General features: G+C 36.5%; 1 protein-coding gene across 1 annotated transcript in view; it reads left to right on the plus strand.

The window, feature by feature from the left end:
* The first annotated feature begins 1,219 nt into the window (after positions 1-1,219).
* LOC116182634 overlaps positions 1,220-20,201 on the plus strand; it is a 34,935-nt gene continuing 15,953 nt past the window's right edge. The window contains exons 1-2 of the mRNA XM_031503176.1: positions 1,220-1,458; positions 2,683-3,529. Coding sequence (XP_031359036.1) covers positions 1,220-1,458; positions 2,683-3,529 — 1,086 coding nt within the window. The remainder of the gene's footprint in view (positions 1,459-2,682; positions 3,530-20,201) is intronic.

Below are 20,201 nucleotides of genomic sequence, written 5' to 3' on the forward strand. Positions count from 1 at the left end.
ACTTTTGATTATTGTTGAGGGCATATAGTAGATAAAAAATATCGATGTCGTCGCATTTCCGCGGTGGGCATAACATGAGGGGGAGGGGGCAAAGTCGCGCGCGTGGCGATTCACTTTATCGCTTCTAACTCAAAGACGGTAATAGTTAGAGCAATACTTGAAGCGGCTATTTACAGCTACTTATATTGACTACAAAAAATGTCCTAAGGATAAAAGTCATACTTCTAACCGTTTCGTTACAAATAAATTATTTCGGAATATATCCAAATCCACTGAAAATCATATTTGCCACATATTTCTTGAATTTGTAAGAGAATTTTAATAGTGCCGTTTATATGTTATACTTATAAGAGTAATTATAAAAGTACATAAGTATTGTCATCATATTTTAATTGGCATAATGTAATTTAAATCTTCAAGAGATTGACCGATCACTAAACATGTTAAAGTAATGCAGAAATTACTTCTCACATAATGGCATCAGTTTTGGTAATGTCCCCTCGAATTAGTTCCAATATTAAATGTCTGCATATCCATCGGGAAGTAATTTTGGTAATCTCCAGAGTGATGATTCATCAATTTTTGATGTATCTACAACTGGCGTATTCCGAACAATTTATGAACGTAAAGGGTAAAAATGGTACTCATGCAATGCTCGCCAGCATTGATGTTATGCAAATCTCGAAGCAGTTTAGCCCTGCAAATGCAAAAACTGCTCCAAAAAAACATGTAACTGTTTATCAAATAATTCTTCTTGTTGTTCTTATTGCAAATTGTGTTGATAAATGCAGAAACCCATTACAAATTAAAGAGTCTGACGAAGAGAGCGAAGGCGAGAAAGATTTGTGACTGGGTGCCCAAGTACCTACGTGGTGGATAACTGTAACTGTATAAAACTATAGGTATATTTATCTAATAACATACATTATTAAATTTATCTTACACATATTGTTGTAAATGTGTTGTAAATGATTCATGATATTGTATTTTTTAATTTTATCAAGTGAGTAAAAGTCAATCAATAATATTTTTTAAAATAATAAAATTTGTATCATTCTGCGAAGCCTAAATCTTCTTAAAAGTTATTTTCAACATTTGGCGACCGTGACAGGACAAGGGGTTTGTGTAAAATCTCTCTGCAATAAGATTGTTAACATTTTAGGCTGATTTTTAAACGATTTGTGTATCGTTTTCGTTTGTACGACTACGCTTTAAAGATATGGATCGGGCAACGAAGTCGCGTTCAGCGGTACGTAGGGCGTTCACGACGATCGCAAATAAGTTGAATGAGATGATAGAAGCAGAATCACCAGACATTAATAACATTCGTGCCAATTTAGAGCTGTTTCATGATAAAGCTGAATCTCTACGACACGCCAATCAAGAGATTTATGACTTGATGTTGGATGCTGACGCTACGGAGGATCAGTTAGATACGGAAATAGCATGTGTAGATAGGTATGAGTTTTCTTTTAAGAGCTTGAATCTGCAATGTGAAGAACTAGTCTCTTCTGCTGTGATTTGTAATAATGGAGTTCATAACGAAGCTCAAAGCGTTTGTAGTGAAACAAATAGTAACAAAGGGATCTTCCGCAGAATCAAGCTGCCTACTATTGAATTTAAAAAATTCAATGGTGATATACGTAATTGGTTGTCATTTTGGAGTCAATTTCGTAAGATACACGAGGACAATGTACTCACTAATGAAGATAAATTTCAATATTTGATTCAAGCAATGTCTTCAGGTACTCGTGCAAGTGAATTATTAAATAGTTTTCCTCCCACGGGCGACAATTATACTGAAGCTATTGAAAGTCTAAAGGATCGTTTTGGGAGGAAAGACCTATTAGTTGAAGTCTACGTACGGGAGCTATTAAAAATTATTTTAAATAAGGCATTGTCTCCTAATCAAAAACTAGGTCTGTCTAGTTTATATGATCGTATTGAAACACAATTAAGAGCATTAAGTACTCTTGGAGTGACAACTGATACATGTTCCGCTATGCTATACCCTTTAGTCGAATCTTGTTTGCCAGAAGATTTATTAAGAGCTTGGCAACGATCATCTCAGTTTTCGGGTAATGCTGGTGGAACATTAAAAACAAGATTAGATGCTTTAATGTGTTTTATAAGGTCTGAGGTACAAAATGATGAACGCATTAATTTAGCTGTTGAAGGGTTTTTACCTCAGACAGATAATAAAGACAAGAAACCCAAATTTAAAACGAGTGAGTCGATACCGACTGCAGCAGCTCTACTGTCAGTAAACAGTCTTGCAAAATGTTTGTTTTGCGAAAAAGATCATGCTAGTGAGTCATGCTTTATGGCTCGGAAAATGTTACTGTCGGAGAAACAACACATTTTAAGCAATAAAAGGGCATGCTTTTCTTGTCTAAAATTAGGACATAACAGTAAAAGATGTCGTCAAACGCTAAAATGCATCATTTGTAATGGTAAGCATGTACCACTCATGTGTTCAAATTTAGCGAGCAATAAAGCTGCTACTTCTGAGAACATTGTGGAAAGAAGTCATCAAACCACCTCTGTTGAAAAAGCATTGTCTAATATTTCAGACACACACGTTTTTTTGCAAACTCTTAAAGTTTTGATCCGTAATGATAATACTATGCGTGAAGTACGTGCTATAGTGGATACTGGTTCTCAACGTTCTTACATTTTAAGATCAACTGCAGAAGAATTAGAGTATCCAGTTAAGAGGCGGGAGAAAATTATTCATACCTTATTTGGGGGTACCAGTACTGATGAGCAAGATCATGCATGTTATGATGTAAGGGTCTTAGATTTGGATCAGAGGTATGCTTTTCGATTCGAAGTTTTAGAACAATCGATTATCTGTGACAATATAATACCAGTCTTTAATGGACCATGGATGAATGAATTAGACAGATTGCAGATAAAAATATCAGATGTTACAATCGCCACTCCGGTGGAGATACTCATAGGCGCAGATGTTGCTGGAAAACTACTAACAGGCAAAAAGTATGTTTTAGATTGTGGTCCAGTAGCTGTAGAAACGTATTTGGGTTGGACATTGTTGGGCAAAGTTCCTGTTTTGAACAAACAGAAAAGCATTACTGCTATGTCTGTGACCTCGATGTTATGTAAGGATGTTACCATTACAAATTTATGGAATTTGGATATTATCGGCATTGATGATCCTGTTGACAAACAATCTAAAGAAGAGATCAATTTAGCAGTAAACGAGTATTTTTTGGAAACGGTTCAAATAGACGAGGATGGACGGTATGTGGTACAAATGCCATGGAAACAAGGACACCCACCTTTAAGAAAGAATATAGATATCGCTAAAAAACGTATCGAAAGTATAGCTAAGAAACTACAACGAGATGGTTTATTTGATGACTATGGGGATGTGCTTAAAGAATGGGAACAAATTGGTATTATTGAAGAGGTAACAGAAAGAAACGCAATAAATAATGAAAATGTGTTTTATCTGCTACATCGACCAATAATAAAAGCTAGTAGCACAACTACTAAAATTCGCCCTGTATTTGATGCATCATCACATGAAAAAGGACATCCTTCGTTAAATGACTGTCTGGAAAGGGGTCCAAATTTGATAGAGCAAATTCCTTCTCTCTTGTTGAGATTCAGAATTAATCCTATTGGTGTTATTAGTGATATTACGAAAGCATTTTTACAGATCAGTTTACAGTCAAGTGATAGAGATTTTCTGAGATTTTTTTGGTACAATCCGAATGGTACTCTCAAGATATATCGCCATAGAAGAGTTGTTTTCGGCGTTTGTTGCAGTCCATATCTGTTGGGGATGACCATCAAATTTCATTTGAATAAAATGCTTGAGAAGTCTCTACTAGCAACCACCGCATATAATAAGGATACCGTTTGCAATTTGTTGGAAAGTTTTTATGTTGATAACTGCGTTACCAGCGTGGTCAATTTACATGAGCTCAACACTTTTATTCAAGAAGCAACAGAAATTATGGCCTTGGGTCATTTTGAACTCAGAGCATGGGAACATACCATGACGAATATTCCCTATGAAGAAGGTTCTGATGAAACATTAGTTTTAGGACTTAATTGGAATAAAAGATTTGACAACATTTCTGTGAATCAAAATTGTTGTAAAATTGATGCAGACGCTGTAATTAGTAAACGATATATATTGTCACTTGCCCAACAAATATTTGATCCCATAGGCTTCACTTGTCCTGCTACCGTTTATCCTAAATTGTTACTTCAGAGTATATGGAAAGAAAATATTGGTTGGGACAATGAAATAGAAGGAGAAACTAAATATAAATTTCTTAAATGGAGAGGCGAATTATCTTATTTACTCCAGATAAGAATTCCTCGATGGATTAATTATTATAACGATGAGGATCAGTCCTTGAGTTTACATGTATTTTGTGATGCCAGCAAAGATGCTTATGCAGCTGTCATATTTATCAGAATACAGAAGGAGGATACGGTCTTCGTTCACTTGTTACAAGCAAAATCACGAGTAACCACAATAAAAACTTTGTCTATTCCCAGGCTTGAATTACTTGCAGCTACAATAGCAGCTCGATTATACAAGTTTGTTAGTGATACTCTAAGTTTGTTGACAAAGAAGAATATGAAGAGCTATTTCTGGAGTGATTCAAGTACAGTGATCTCATGGATAAAAAGGGAGGACCAATGGTCTACATTTGTTTGGAATAGGACAAAAGAAATTCGAAGTTTGACTTATAAAGAAGATTGGCGACATGTGCCTGGCCCATTAAATCCTGCGGACTTACCATCACGTGGATGCTCACCAAAACAATTGTTGGAATCGCGATGGTGGGAAGGACCTAGTTGGCTGTATAGTCATCCAGAAAACTGGCCAGAATTTGATCATGCCATCTTGAATGAACATGAAATTAATGCAGAACGTCGGAAGAAATTAATTGTTTCAATGGTCAATTAATTATGAATGTTCCTATTGGTATACTCAACGATTTTCTAAGTATGACGACATAGTATCTCTTTTTGGTTGGATTCTACGGTTTTCATATAACTGCCGTAACAGTGAAGATAGACATATGTCTCACGTGTTGTCGGCTGAAGAACGAGAAATCGCTGAAAAATGTTTGTTGAAATTAATTCAAAAAGATTCTTTCGTTGATACAAAACAGTTGTCATCTTTATCTTCTTTTATAGATGCTGAAGGTATTATACGATTGAAGACTAAGATATCACATAGAAATGACGAATTAGACTTTCGTTATCCAATTTTATTACCTGCAAAACACCCTGTCGTAACAAAATTAATCTTCAATTTTCATCAAAAATCATCACATGTGGGTGTTCAAACACTGCTCAACATACTAAGAGAACACTACTGGATTATAGGTGGTCGTCGTACTGTTAAAAGCGCTATTTCTAACTGTATTTCATGCAAGCGTCACTCAGTGAACAAAATGGAACAAGATAGTCCTCCTTTACCTTTTAACAGAGTTCGTGACGCTGCCATATTTGAAGTTATTGGTGTGGACTTAGCTGGACCTTTGATTTTGAAAGAATCTCAAAAAGGTTGGGTATGTGTCTTCACTTGTGCCGTGTATCGTGCAGTACATTTTGAACTTGTTACCTCGTTATCGACAAATTGTTTTCTTCAAGCTTTACGCAGATTCATCAGTCGTCGTGGACGCCCTCGTATAGTATATAGTGATTGCGGAACAAATTTTATCGGTTCGCGAAACGCATTATCAAAAATTGACTGGTCCACTATTTTAAAGTATAGTGAAATTAATCGCATAACGTGGTATTTTAACCCACCAACCGCCGCGTGGTGGGGCGGATTTTGGGAAAGAATAATAAGAATTTTGAAATCTTTACTTCGGAGAGTACTAGGCAGAGCTTCCATGAATTATGAAGAATTGGTATCGGTTTTATGTGATTGTGAAGCTATAGTTAATTCAAGGCCAATCACATATCTATCAGATGATCTATCGGAACTCTCTCCATTAACACCAAATTCTTTTCTACAAGAACAACGGGATATTGGTGTACCTGACTTGGATGCAATTGATTCGTCTTCTTTAAATAAGCGGATTGCATATCGTCAGAAACTTCGAGAAAATCTTCGTCAGCGTTTTAGAACAGAATACTTGGGTCAACTGAAGTTGTCTTCCAAAGGAAAGAAAAATATTCAAGTTCGATTGAATGAAATTGTGCTGATTGGTAATGATCAGGATAAACGAATAGACTGGCCATTAGGAAGAATTACAGAAATATTTCCTGGAAAGGATCGTCAGGTTCGGCTAGTGCGACTTAAAACTGCCAAGGGGATTGTATTACGTCCAATTCAACGACTCTACCCTCTCGAATGTCTTGATTCGATTGAAGAGAACTTGGACAACAAAACTTCATCGTCGCCATCAGGTGTATCATCGGATTTGAATGGGTCTTTAGAAAATGAACATTGTGATTCTACTTTAAATGTTGCACAAGGTACAAGCAGTGGTAATGAGTCTGCTAAGGTACCTAAAGTGAGCAGAAGTGGACGAATTATTAAACCAGTTTTGCGTTTGTCTTTATAATTTATTGTTCACTAATGGTTTCGTTCCCAAGGTGGGAGAATGTTGTAAATGATTCATGATATTGAATTTTTTAATTTATCAAGTGAGTAAAAGTCTGTCAATCAATAATATTTTTAATAATAAAATTTGTATCATTCTGCGAAGCCTAAATCTTCTTAAAAGTTATTTTCAACACATATAAGAAATGTGCATTAAATATGATTTATGATCGAATGTAGATATATTCACAAATAATTTATTTGTAACAAAACGATTAGAGGTACGACTTTTATCCTTAGGGCCTTTTTTGTAGGTAATATAAGTAGCTGTAAACAGCCGCTTCAATCAGTGCTCTAACTATTACCGTCTTTGAGTTATAAACGATAAAGTGAATCGCCACGCGCGCGACTTTGCCCCCTCCCCCGCATGTGATGCCCATCGCGGAAAAACGACGACATCGATTTTTTGCATCTACTATATGCTCCTAACAATAATCAAAAGTAAAACTGCGTTAGACTTTCAATGCATGCTCAAACCCTTTAGCGCCCGGCCTAACTGTGAAATGGATCTGGCCACCCTCAACGATTGACTATTTGACCTATTGAGGGTGGACCTCCAAAATTAGACATACTTATATACAGTGTGTAAAGCGATGGGGTATACAAGAGGGAATTTTTTTTTAAATATTGATTTATGAAAAAAATTTATTCTTCATAATATGTTTTGCTTGCTTTGAAAGTACCAATAACGTTTCGATTGTTTGTGGATTGATAGCAATACTCCTATCTTAATTATAATGTAGAATGGTAACTTTCAATAAAAAAAATTAATTTTATTATTTTTCCAGATTTCTATAAATAAATTTTAGATTATCGAAACGTTATTGGTACTTTCAAAGCAAGCACAAAATATCATGAAGAATAAATTTTTCTCATAAATCAATATTTAAAAAAAAATTCCCTGTTGTATACCCCATCGCTTTACACACTTACATACACTCAGTGACATGGAAATTGCAACACCAAGAAGGAGTTGGAATTTTTTGACCAAACTTGGCAGAAACGTTTAACTACTAAAAGGTAACAATTGATTAAAATTTCATTCATACGGATCAAGTGGTAATGGTTTATATGACAGTTCTTTCATTTTTATCTAGTATTCTTATTAGCGCATTTTTGCAAATTTATTTGTAAAAAGTAGCTTTTAATCTCACTTTGGCTGGCTGGCTGGCTGGCTGGCAGCAAATGTGGGCGCGTAGAAGAACTCTTGTAGAAAGGCAACGGGTGTACGTGTATCTACAGGGCCGTGAAAATTGTCAACCTTAGGGACATGGCTACAAGATGTGGGGTTGGCGACATCTGGGCGTCATCCTCGAGCGTAGTATACTAACGTGAAGGTTTTTCAGTTTTTTCCTATCTTCTACTACAGTTTTGGTCCGATTCTTTTGAAATTGGTGTCGTCGGAAAGATGTTGTAAACGCGCACAACTCTTGCGTGGCGGAATTTTGTTTTTTGTCATAGGGGCGAAATTAACGACCTTTTGCGAGGCGCGCGCGCGTCTTCGAGAAGTAGTCAACTTCTGGCGCCTTTTACCTTCCGTTGCGAACTCACGCGGTTTAACGTTTCGTAAATCTCGAATCGCTGTCTCTCTTTCTCGTGTCGCCAATAGAAGCGAATTGCGAGTGAACGGGACGTCGGAAGAGGGTACCGTCAAAGGGAATGTGGTAGCCCCCGACACGATCTTCCTGATGGTGGAGTCAAATCTTCAAACGCGAATTGCGGGTGAATGGGACGTCGGAAGTGAGTACCGTCAAAGGGAATGTGGTAGCCCCCGACACGATCTTCCTGATGGTGGAGTCAAATCTTCAAACGCGAATTGCGGGTGAACGGAACGTCGGAAGTGGGTACCGCCAAGGGAATGTGGTAGCCCCCGACACGATCTTACTGATGGTGGAGTCAAAACTTTAAAAGCGAATTGCGGGTGCACGCGGAAAGTGGGAAGCGGTTAGTGAATGCCTTCGACAAGATCTGTTATTGATGGTTGAGTCGAAAGTGTCTAATAGAATACTGATCTGCCACACAAAAATGCGCTGAAGTCCCTTCGATTTCAAACGAGGACTTTGATAATTTTATCGTGTACGTTTTGCGAGATTTTGTTCAGTTCTTATTGTTTCCACTTTTAATCGTTTCTTTTGAGGCTGTGATTATGTCTAGATACGCCAAAGTGGAAATTACCGCGAATTAAGAGAAGTTGACAGGTGTCGTATTGTTGGTTTGGGCGGAGTTGGTTTTTCGTTCACAAAAGTTGCAAGTCACCAGCGTTTGGAGTGGTGTAGGTTGCGACTACACTGGAATCTAGAGTGGCATAGGGTGGTGTTCAGTGATGAATCCCCATTTTGTTTGGGTATACATGATGGCCGTATGAAGGGGAACGTCGCAATGTTGAATTTTCTGTTATGAGGCATGTGCACTAAGCTGTGGGGACTATGGTATGGAGTACTATAACTGATGGGAGTAGGGCTCGTTTGTTATTCATTCGAGGTAACGTAACCCCCCCCCCCCCCCCAGCGATATGTGGATGACGTGATAGAACCCGATATTCTTCCATCTCTTCAGCAGTTGGAAGACCCACTTTTCCAGCAGTATAATGCCCCTCCCCACATTAAAAGACGTTCCATGGACTTATTTGCACATGATAATGTCAATTTCTTGCCATAGCCACCCAAATCAGTTTGGGACATTATGAGAGAAGACTGATGAACTTACCGCATCCTCCGCAGACGCTGCAAGCTCTACACAATGAATTAGAGGTTACTCACAGTTACTTGGGACACAATACCTCAAGAGGAAATCGGCCGTCTGGTAAAATCGATGCTACGAAGCGTGAGAGAGTGCGTAACCAATAGGGAGGGACTACTATATAATTATACTCGTAATTCATGGACAAAGATTGATTTGTAATAAATAAAGAAAAACAGATTATGGGCTACGCCAGAATAGACCTGGCCGCTCCCAGGATGACATCTATTTGCTCTTTTTAAGAGTGACGCTCAAAAATCGAAATTACTTGTAAATGAAAGCTCTTAAATAGCTCGTAATTCCAGTACAAAATTTAATTTAAGATTTTTTGTAACACTATTGTTAATTATTAAGGAAGCATTTCGATCAGTAGAGAGAAAAAAGGATTTCGTTTGGTTTTTTTTTTGTTCATGATTTTGTCCAAAATGTCGTGACATATCGCCCAACAGGTCGACACCGTAAAATTTGCATCATACACTATAAAAAATATACTAAAACATTTTAAAATGACACATTGTGCGTTATGGGTTCTAACATTATAGGTACATCAGCAGTAAACCCGCTAGAATGAAACCTTACAAGCTGGTCCCTCGTTAAACAAATCAGGCAAAGTAAATCAATTCTGTTAAAACTGCAATATATTTCTATCAAACGCTTTACTGCAAAGTTTACAGAGAAACATTTATCAGAATTAGAGGTAATAATGCTCCAGTGGTTAGATCCAAGTTTGTTTTCAGTTGCGGACTCTAGCTTCATCTAGTTTCCCTATATCGAATTTGCAAAGTTGTGGTGCACGTGATACCATAAGTGGCATGTCTGGGTGTGATGTACACCACCCTGGGGATGTCATCCTTACTCTATACCGCAAGGAAGTTTCACAACCCAAATCATATTAATAAAGTTGAGAAAAGTTATTTAATTCACAATGAATGTTCTAGATACAATTAAAAGTTTTGATTGTATCTGTGAATACGCAACCGCAAACGTGTCGGTACGTTTAGATGTAGCCTATCAAAACAGATATGAATTATTCATTTTTTCAAAATATAAAAACCAGCAAAACTTTATAATTGAATAAACTTAATTTTCATTCGAAAATAAAATCTACGTCGAATACTTTAGGCATTTGAGCAATTAATAAGTAGGAAATATAATATAGCGAAGAAAATTGAAAAATATTACGGAAAATTATGCAAAATATAAGGCACGCGAACAAGCGATAAAAGAATAGCTTTCTTTCAAACTGTAAATTGTTCAGGCTGAGCGTGCAAACTACACATTATACCCACCCAACTAATTTATAATATTGAACGTTTCTGAAAATTTACGCATATAGTATTCCATAGCAATTACATTTTTATTACAAAACCCGTAATTTCGCTATTATCAACTAACATTGCTTCATAAAACTTAATTACTCCCCTTGATTTAGTCGAAATTAGACACATTGTCCAAATTAACATGTTATTCGCCGCATGCAGGCACAACGCTACATTAAATTATAGCAATATTCGTTATCATTTATGTGCGGGTTGAATGTTAGAAAATACAGTCTAAAAATCTAATTGGCTCATGGCTGTGTTACTGCTTATGAACTTGAAATAATAATGAAGAGACCATCACAATATAACTGGACATAAACTGAACTAAAAATCTTTTTTTCTCCAACCACCTGAATAAGACGCTATTTTGTGACGGTGTTCGGTACGTAAAATTGACGTTTTGCGGATTAATCGCTTTCACCATGGCAACTGTACACCAAGTGGATACTTTTGGTCCTAGTACCAAAAAGAAATTGACCTTGAAAGTTGACCAATTAAAAAATTACAATCACGGAGATATGTCACATTGACATCGGTTTACATTGCAGGTTGTAAGATATTTCTATACATACAAATCAAATATTTTTACATATTCAATGCAAATAATGCTGTTACCTATACGTATGTACCTACATGTATTGAAAATGATTTACGCTCGCTATTTTTATTTAAACCATGTGTAACGTAATTTACATATTCGGTGAACGTAATTTTAATACGTATACAACCCGCTGTTGCGCGTAACGCCATCTACTTAAGACACATTGCACTATTACCTATCTGTCATTTTGAATTCAAAATTTGAAAAAGTTAATTGCAATTAATTTTAATTAAAAAACTGTATGGTAAGTTTTTTATTTCAATACAAAATATAACAATATTAATTGTGTATGCATTAGAAATGACTGAAACTGATAGCGACATGGATTGCACTCCGCCAGAGATTATAGAAACGGCAGAACATGCTACCTCAAGATTTGCTCCCTACAAAGTCGCGAGAGGTGAGAAGTAAGAAGTAAGAACGAAAGGTTATAAGTTAACTTAAAAACTAGAGTGGCATGACACGTGAGGACAAGAAAGCAGAAGTTCTTATACTAGTAGTGAAACTGTGACTGAATCTAAATTCGAATATAATTTGAAGTAAAGGGGGTTGGAGAAAAAATTTTATGTTTTATTCGTACAAAAAATGCGTTTTCGGGACTCGGAAGGTTGCTGGACTCCGCTGACGCGTCGTCCAGCAACTATCTTCCTCGTCCCGAAAACTGACATTTTTTGTACTAATGAAACAAATAACTATTCTTGATTCCATGTATTTCCGTTTTCCGAACATTGTAGTTTAATTTCTATATAATTAGCAGAGGAGTTACTGTATTCAAAAGCAACGTTTAATTATTACATCGGTGAAGATCCATTATCTCGGCACAGAACTGGGGAAAGTTTGTACCTGTTCATTATGCAAGTTATAAACGAAAATCCAAACCACGCTGTTATGTGGTATCTATTTACCTACCTAAATGAATAAATGAGTGAACTTTCCGTAAGTAAAGGGCGTCTCTTCGAGTTCATTTAGCAATGTGCCTATAAATTTGCACCCCTACTGCTGCGAGTTTGATGATATTTGAAAGTTGTTATAATATGTTTATCTCTTATGCATGCGAAGTTCGATCCATGGCCTGCAATCACGAAGCCTGGTAATGTATCAATTATGCTTGGTAATTAAATCCGTAAGTGTTGATAAAATTTACGCACTTTGAAATAAACTTCCAGGTTAAATTCGAATTTCTCAAAATAGCTTACAGAATTATTTAAGAAATTGCAGAATGAAGAAGGCGTTGGAACTTTTTTTTAAGTTGACCTATCCATTATCCGATGAATCCGCTGAATGTTTTTGTTTTTACGGAAGATAGAAGATTTGGTGTTTGTTGAGCGAGTTATTATTATTTTGTTTTATATTGTTTTGAAATCCCTAGAACGCGAGAGTGTGAGAATTATCGCCAATTTATAGTTATTTTGACCTCAAAAATCTCGTAAAGGAGACACTGGAGGAGAAAAACGAACAATGAAACTTATGGCATCAACATATCGATTCTACGGTACTACAGCAATCTTTAATCAATGGTTTGTATAATGGAAGTCGCCATCTAACCCTTCCGAAGGGTTTACCATCGAGTCAGAGGTTTTGGCTTGCAATTTCATTGGCTGCATCTTTGAATATAAATTTAAAGGCTGCATCTTGTTTTACCACTCACAGTTACGGCTCAACGCCGACAACAACGTTTATCAATGTAATGTTAAAATCGTAAAAATCCGGCCACAAATATGAAAGATAGCGTTGCACTTCAATTTCAGTTTATGAGAAGAATTTCATTTCAATGCTTTTCTAAATAAGAAAGTTGGAACTGCGCATGCGCAAATCTAAATTTTAAAACTAATGATTAGATTAGATTAGATTTTCCTTTGTTCCAAGCGCCTAAGTATCAAATTTCACTTAAATGGTTCCATAGATAAAAAAGTTGGCACTGCGCATGCGCGAAATAAAATTTTGAAACTGGCGCTAGATTTTGCTTTATTCCAAGTGCCTATGTATCACATTTCATTTAAATTCTTCCATAAATAAAAAAGTTGGCACTGCGCATGCGCAAAACCCAATTTTGAAATTGGCGTTTGATTTTCCTTTATTCCAAGTGCCTATGTATCAAATTTCATTCAAATACTTTTATAAGTAAAAAAGTTTGCAATTCGGTTTATAAATGGTTGAGATGCGAAAAGGGCACTGTGAATTTTGAATCGATTCGATTCAACTTTTGGCATTGCGTATTATATGGCTAAAGCTATGCCCATATTGAATTTCATGCTATTCAGTTCATAATAATAATAAGTGTAAAAGCGATCGAACATTTCTAAACAAAGTTATCGTTCACACGGACAGATAGATGGACGGACAGACAAAGGAACAGACGGAGAGACCAACCGGCAGGCGACAGATAGCAATGCAAAATTATAAACGATCTCTAGGATCGTTAATAAACGGCAAAAGTGTAAAATTATGGACCATGTAAAAAACGGTTTTTTGTTTTTTTTACAATAACTTTTTTTGTAAGCGGTACAGAAAAAATTCCTTCCTTGGTACAAGACTCGACACCATAACGAAACCAAATAGCGAAAAAAGTAGAACAATAGCTCTTAAGATAAAAAACTAGTAGCGTCGCAAAGTTAGCGGACGGACGGACAAAGTGGCCACAATAGCGCATTTTTTTTAGCGCATTTCCACAAAAATAAAAAAAAATACGCTATTGTGGCCACTTTGTCCGTCCGTCCGTCCGTCCGGCTGTCCGTCCGTCCGTCCGTCCGTCCGCTCGTTTTGCGACACTACTAGTTCTTTATCTTAAGAGCTATTGTTCTACTTTTTTCGCTGTTTGGTTCGTTATGGTGTCGAGTCTTGTACCAAGGAAGGAATTTTTTCTGTACCGCTTACAAAAAAAGTTATTGTAAAAAAAAAAAAAACCGTTTTTTACATGTTCCATAATTTTACACTTTTGCCGTTTATTAACGATCCTAGAGATCGTTTATAATTTTGCATTGCTATCTGTCGCCTGCCGGTTGGTCTGTCCGTCTGTTCCTTTGTCTGTCTGTCCATCTATCTGTCCGTGTGAACGATAACTTTGTTTAGAAATGTTCGATCGCTTTTACATCTCCGTTAGTTATGAACTGAATTGCATGAAATTCAATATGGGCATAGCTTTAGCCATATAATACGCAATGCCAAAAGTTGAATCGAATCGATTCAAAATTCACAGTGCCCTTTTCGCATCTCGACCATTTATAAACCGAATTGCAAACTTTTTTACTTATAAAAGTATTTGAATGAAATTTGATACATAGGCACTTGAAATAAAGGAAAATCAAACGCCAGTTTCAAAATTTGGTTTTGCGCATGCGCAGTGCCAACTTTTTATTTATGGAAGAATTTAAACGAAATTTGATACATAGGCACTTGGGATAAAGGAAAATCAAACGCCAATTTCAAAATTTGGTTTTGCGCATGCGCAGTGCCAACTTTTTTATTTATGGAAGAATTTAAACGAAATTTGATACATAGGCACGTGGAATAAAGGAAAATCAAACGCCAGTTTCAAAATTTGGTTTTGCGCATGCGCAGTGCCAACATTTTTATTTATGGATGAATTTAAATGAAATATGATACATAGGCACTTGGAATAAAGGAAAATCTAGCGCCAGTTTCAAAATTTTATTTTGCGCATGCGCAGTGCCAACCTTTTTATCTATGGAAGCATTTAACTAAAATTTGATACTTAGGCGCTTGGAACAAAGGAAAATCTAACATTAGGTAGTTTCAAAATTTAGGTTTGCGCATGCGCAGTTCCAACTTTCTTATTTAGAAAAGCATTGAAATGAAATTCTTCTCATAAACTGAAATTGAAGTAGCACGTCAAAAATGGATTGCCCATGTGCAACGCTATCTTTCATATTTGTGGCCGGATTTTTACGATTTTAATAGAAGTTGCATCTTACAAATGGGAAATGAATGCAAGTGGAAATGCGCTTTATGTAAATCGTTTACGATTACTTTTTAACTTGTTTTATTTTTGTGGAAATGCGCTAAAAACCCAAGTGAGTTACCAGGGCTGTTAAAGTTTGGCCGCCCATCGAATATTGTTTATTGGGGTCCTCTAATCAAATTTGGAAGGGAGGCCGGTGGATCCACCGGTAACTTCCGGTTTGATGACGTCATAAAGTTCGCGATTTCGCTAATTCGGAAAAATGCTTCTATCTCAGTAACCACTTGTCTGATTTTCATGATCTTGGGCTCATTGGAAAGATATTAAAATAAGACAGAACTTTTATGAGAAGTGCAATTCGCATACCGCGAACGGTTTTCGCGAAATTTGTTAAAATTGGAAAAATTCACGAATTTTTTTTTCCACAGGTAAAACGTTATTAATATTTGTAACTTACGCACAACATTATTATAACCTGCTTCTTTCTCTTTTAAACCAATTCCCATTCACGTTCGTGATTTAAAAAGATTACCAACATCCCTTCTTCCTCAATTTATTGCTGGCAAGTTTGTCGGAAACAGATCAAGAAGCCAATTTTCAAGCATTGCTATCGATCAGAGTCACGAACAACTAAACAAGAAAATTAAGGGAGATTGAGGCCTAATTGGTTTGACCCAAGATCCAATATCAATGATGAACTAGTCATTGTACAGTTCCGATGTGAGTAAAAGAGTCGCAGACTTCAAAATAGCCTCAAACGCGCAAGAAGATGTTGACTACGACCTCTTTCACAATGATGAAGGTCTGAAGAATCAGAAGAGTTTCTTACTGATGCAAAGTCTATGACTGACGCTATGCTACTGCGCATGGAAATCCATTCACCGAGTTTGGAAGCGAACTCAGCAATCTCGAAGGTGCAATAAGTGAAGATAGGCAATTCGTAACAAGAAAGTGGGATGATTCAATACAAAACTTACGTAAAGGAGGTCATCATCGATAGGAAATAATCGAAAATTTATGGATGTCGAAAAAATTGTGATGCCCTCGGCCCAAATCATTGCATTGCTCTACCTCACTTTGTCACTATAACAGGATGTGACTCTACATCATCTTTCAGAGGTAGATCAAAAAGAACATGCTATGCCACATGGGGGAAGTGCGCCGAAATGAATACACAGGCGATGATTCCACTTTTAGGAAGACCATTTACATTTACGATACTTGAGGTAGAGTCTGCCGAATTTACAGCGTTGGAATCACTTTGTATAAAGATCTACGAAGGTGGAGCGGATACAATTAATGGACTACGGAAATTAATGCCTATTTTACCATCGAAACCAGAATCCAGAAATGATTCCTCCGACCAAAAATGCGCTACAGCCGAGCAATTCACTAGGCAAGCTTTTGGGTATCGGCTTTCAAAGCAGAAATTAGCGCGCCAGATCCAGATGCACTTGAACATGGCTGACAAAATAAATTTCGAAGGCTTCTTCCCATATGGACAACAAACACCCAAGCAATAAAATTTTTACTTTTTGGGCTAGTCCGAAAAGTAGGTACCTACTTTTTGGACACTTACCATGGTGATACCGACGACTCCCGAAATCGCCCATTTTTTGTACCGAAAAGTGCGACAAAATAGCGTCTTATTCAGGTGGTTGGAGAAAAAAATATTACACTGTTGTGATGCAATAGGGTAAGAGAATAAGGGACCTATGAGATACAATTTACTATTTGTATAGAACTTATTGTTGTAATATTTCTAATTTACTGTATTTTCTTGCATATTATTTTATTAGTTTAATAACGTTTTACCTGCGTCATAAAGACAAAAAATAATTCGCGAATTTTTCAAATTTTAGCAAATTTCGCGAAAACCGTTCGCGAAACGCTTTGCATTTCTCATAAAAGTGCTGTCTTATTTTAATATCTTTCCAATGAGCCCAAGATCATGAAAATCAGACAAGTGGTTACTGAGATAGAAGCATTTTTCCGAATTAGCGAAATTGCGCGCTTTATGACGTCATCAAACCGGAAGTTACCGGTGAATCCACCGGCCTCCCTTCCAAATTTGATTAAAGGACCCCAATAAACAATATTCGATGGGCGGCCAAACTTTAACAGCCATGGTAACTCACTAGTGTATATTCATACCTACTATAAGATCGTTAACCTCCAAGATTTCGTAATATAGCTGCGGTTGCAACTCAAGAACAATTATCGAAGTGTCTAAGTAGGTCACTGGCAGAATTGAAGTACAATTTTCGCAGCCGGTAATGTAGAAACTCATCTATGGCGCCGTTCTTGGATTGATACAATGGCGGTGGATCTTCACAAATGAATATTCCTTGCGCAATATTGGTCCAAAATCCAAAATTCTGCGGTTTCCACTTAGGAATATCGATGTAGAAAGCACAATCCGGTAGGTAATAATAACGAAAGGAGTAAGCCAGAAGTAAGAGGTAAGAAGCCTAAAAATGATTATTCAAAGTCAAAAGGTAAATGCGTAGTTGTGGTTAGCATACCGAAAAACGGCATTAAAATATATCCGCAAATAGCGTTTGTTTGTGTCGATTATAAATGAACAGTTTCTTACCAAAATGTCAATAATAAACCTAATTAATTCTTACGATGTCTTTAATTTATCCTGTGTCAGTGCTACTTCAAGTAAAAGAACTGGCAGACCACTGGCCACTTAAGATACTACAAGACACGAGGTAAAATCTAGGGCCCTAACAGTCCTAATCCTATCATCTCGGAGGTCTGTGTCTGGGAGAACGTCAGTGGTAAAGTAATCAGTGTATTTAAACCTGCCACATTACAGTACTACTTATAAAGAAAACAGAGGTGTATAGGGTGTTATGAAATTCCCGCCCACGGAGATTCTGAGACAAAACTCAATAGAAAGCCCTATTACACTTTTGCGATCAGACAAATATACTTCGCGAGATACGAGATTGCAAAGCAAATGTGCCATTTCGTTTTATTATTAGTTATTAATTAAAATAAAAAATAATTCTCCATTTCTTTCGCATTTGCTTTGCAACCTCGTATATATTCAAAATTATTCCCAATACAAGCCAAACACAAGATAATCTTGCTTATAATATTTATTTATACAATCAACTAACAAAATCTCAATAGGTAGATTGACGTAACCATAAAAGTTTTGTGGATTAGTTTGGTAAATGCAACGAAAATGCATAATCCAAAGGCTACGGAACACCGCTAAACGGGAAGTGCTATTCCTCTCTAAATGATGTAACTTTAATTTGAGGAAGTTTCTCGCGGTATACAAATTAACGGAATTTGTATCGCGGTAGTGTTTAAAATTCTGTTTATTGACTAAGATAAATTAATGTTACTTTCTTTGGAAACCATTAAAGAGATTGTGGTTTGCTTCTACAACTTTAAAGTGAGAATTCCCAAGGATATAATTTAAATAAGAATCTCCAATGAGACGACCGCGGAATTTAAAAACATTATTTTCAGTGGGAATCGTATTTATGGGTACGAATTAAAAATTGACGACTTTCTTATAGCACTTGTGTGTGATGTAATACATAAAAATAAAAGTAGAACGAAATGCAAAGAATGTCAGACAGAGTCTTGCTAGGATCGTTACAAGTAATTGAGTTGCAAATGAAGTAACGTTACAAAGGAGCTAGAATAAATTTACAATCAGTTTGTACTAAAGTTTCTTCCGAGGTTGGTTTATAAAAATAGGTGAATGTAATTATTAGGAGTAGTTTAAAGTAGGTTTTCGTAGGTTATTTTAGGTGCGCATCTCATTTAACGAGAATTTGTACTTAATTTTTTATCTCTGCGCCCGGTTGAATGCTGCAAGGGCGGAAAGACACTTCAGGAAAATCAGATTTTACTAGAGTCAGTTTGCCTTTTACATCCCTTAACATCTTACAGCACCTTTTGTTCACTAATCGTTCAATGGGTTTCAGGGCACGCAGTAGGTAGGTCCCTACACTTCGTCACCTACTACGTACGTAGGTGCAGATGGGTCGATTGTGACCTGACCTGACGGCAGCAGTCGGGGATCCGGAGAACCTCCTCTGATTCGATAACTATTTTTCAATATAATGAGATTTGGGATTTCCTCTTAAAATTTATGTAGTTGTTTAAAACGAGGATCACATGTCTTGTAACGTTTGCTATGGTTCGAGTCTAAAAGTTTATGGCAAACTACAATAATCAGTTACCTGTCTCCGAGCTTGCTTCTCCTTCACCAGAATTGGCATATTTTGACAAGACCTGAGCAACAAGATCTGAAAGATCCACGCACATGTTCGAATGTAGTTATGCAGTCGAGATACTCCGGGGTAAATCTCCAAAAATGTTTATTAAGGCCGAGATTAAGGCACTTTTAAGTGGTTTTTTGACTATACAAAATGTCATGACCACCGGAAAATGTCGTAAACCACCATTTCGGATGCAGAATTACAATATCTACATACTCTACTAGGTCTGATCTTGTTATACCTTCAAAATTTTTTTTCCCATTTCTAAACGACTTTTTTCCTATTTCGATCCACTATACGTCCAAAATTTTGGTGTAGTGAGAACCTACTTCATTGACGACTGTAATTTGATATGCGTTTAGTATAATGGAGGTTAATATGTTTGCATCGACGGTCTTGTACCATTTTTCCATCTTGTAATCGCCTCCAGCCCCAGGTTTAATTTTTTCCTGAAGTCGTCTAGCTTGTAAAGTTTGTAAATCCCAATTTCGGTATTATTGTATTGAATGCCAACGCGAACTTGGTCTGACTATCTGCTGTCTTCATAAATTCTTGTTGATTCATTTTTTTTAAGGGTTTATTGTCGCATCAACACAGATGTTATTAGCGACGAACATCTTTTACATCATGTACATAGAATATAAATTTGTGTTACAGATATTCATAAAGATTAATCTTTTTAGTGAGTTCAATAGTTTTGGAGGCATTGGTCTTGTTCTTTAGGCAATCTTTTGGTATTTATGGCACTCGACTATGAGAT

Source organism: Photinus pyralis, unplaced genomic scaffold (genome assembly GCF_008802855.1).
Source record: "Photinus pyralis isolate 1611_PpyrPB1 unplaced genomic scaffold, Ppyr1.3 Ppyr1.4_unclustered_Scaffold649, whole genome shotgun sequence".
In the NCBI taxonomy this organism is placed as follows: Eukaryota; Metazoa; Arthropoda; class Insecta; order Coleoptera; family Lampyridae; genus Photinus; species Photinus pyralis.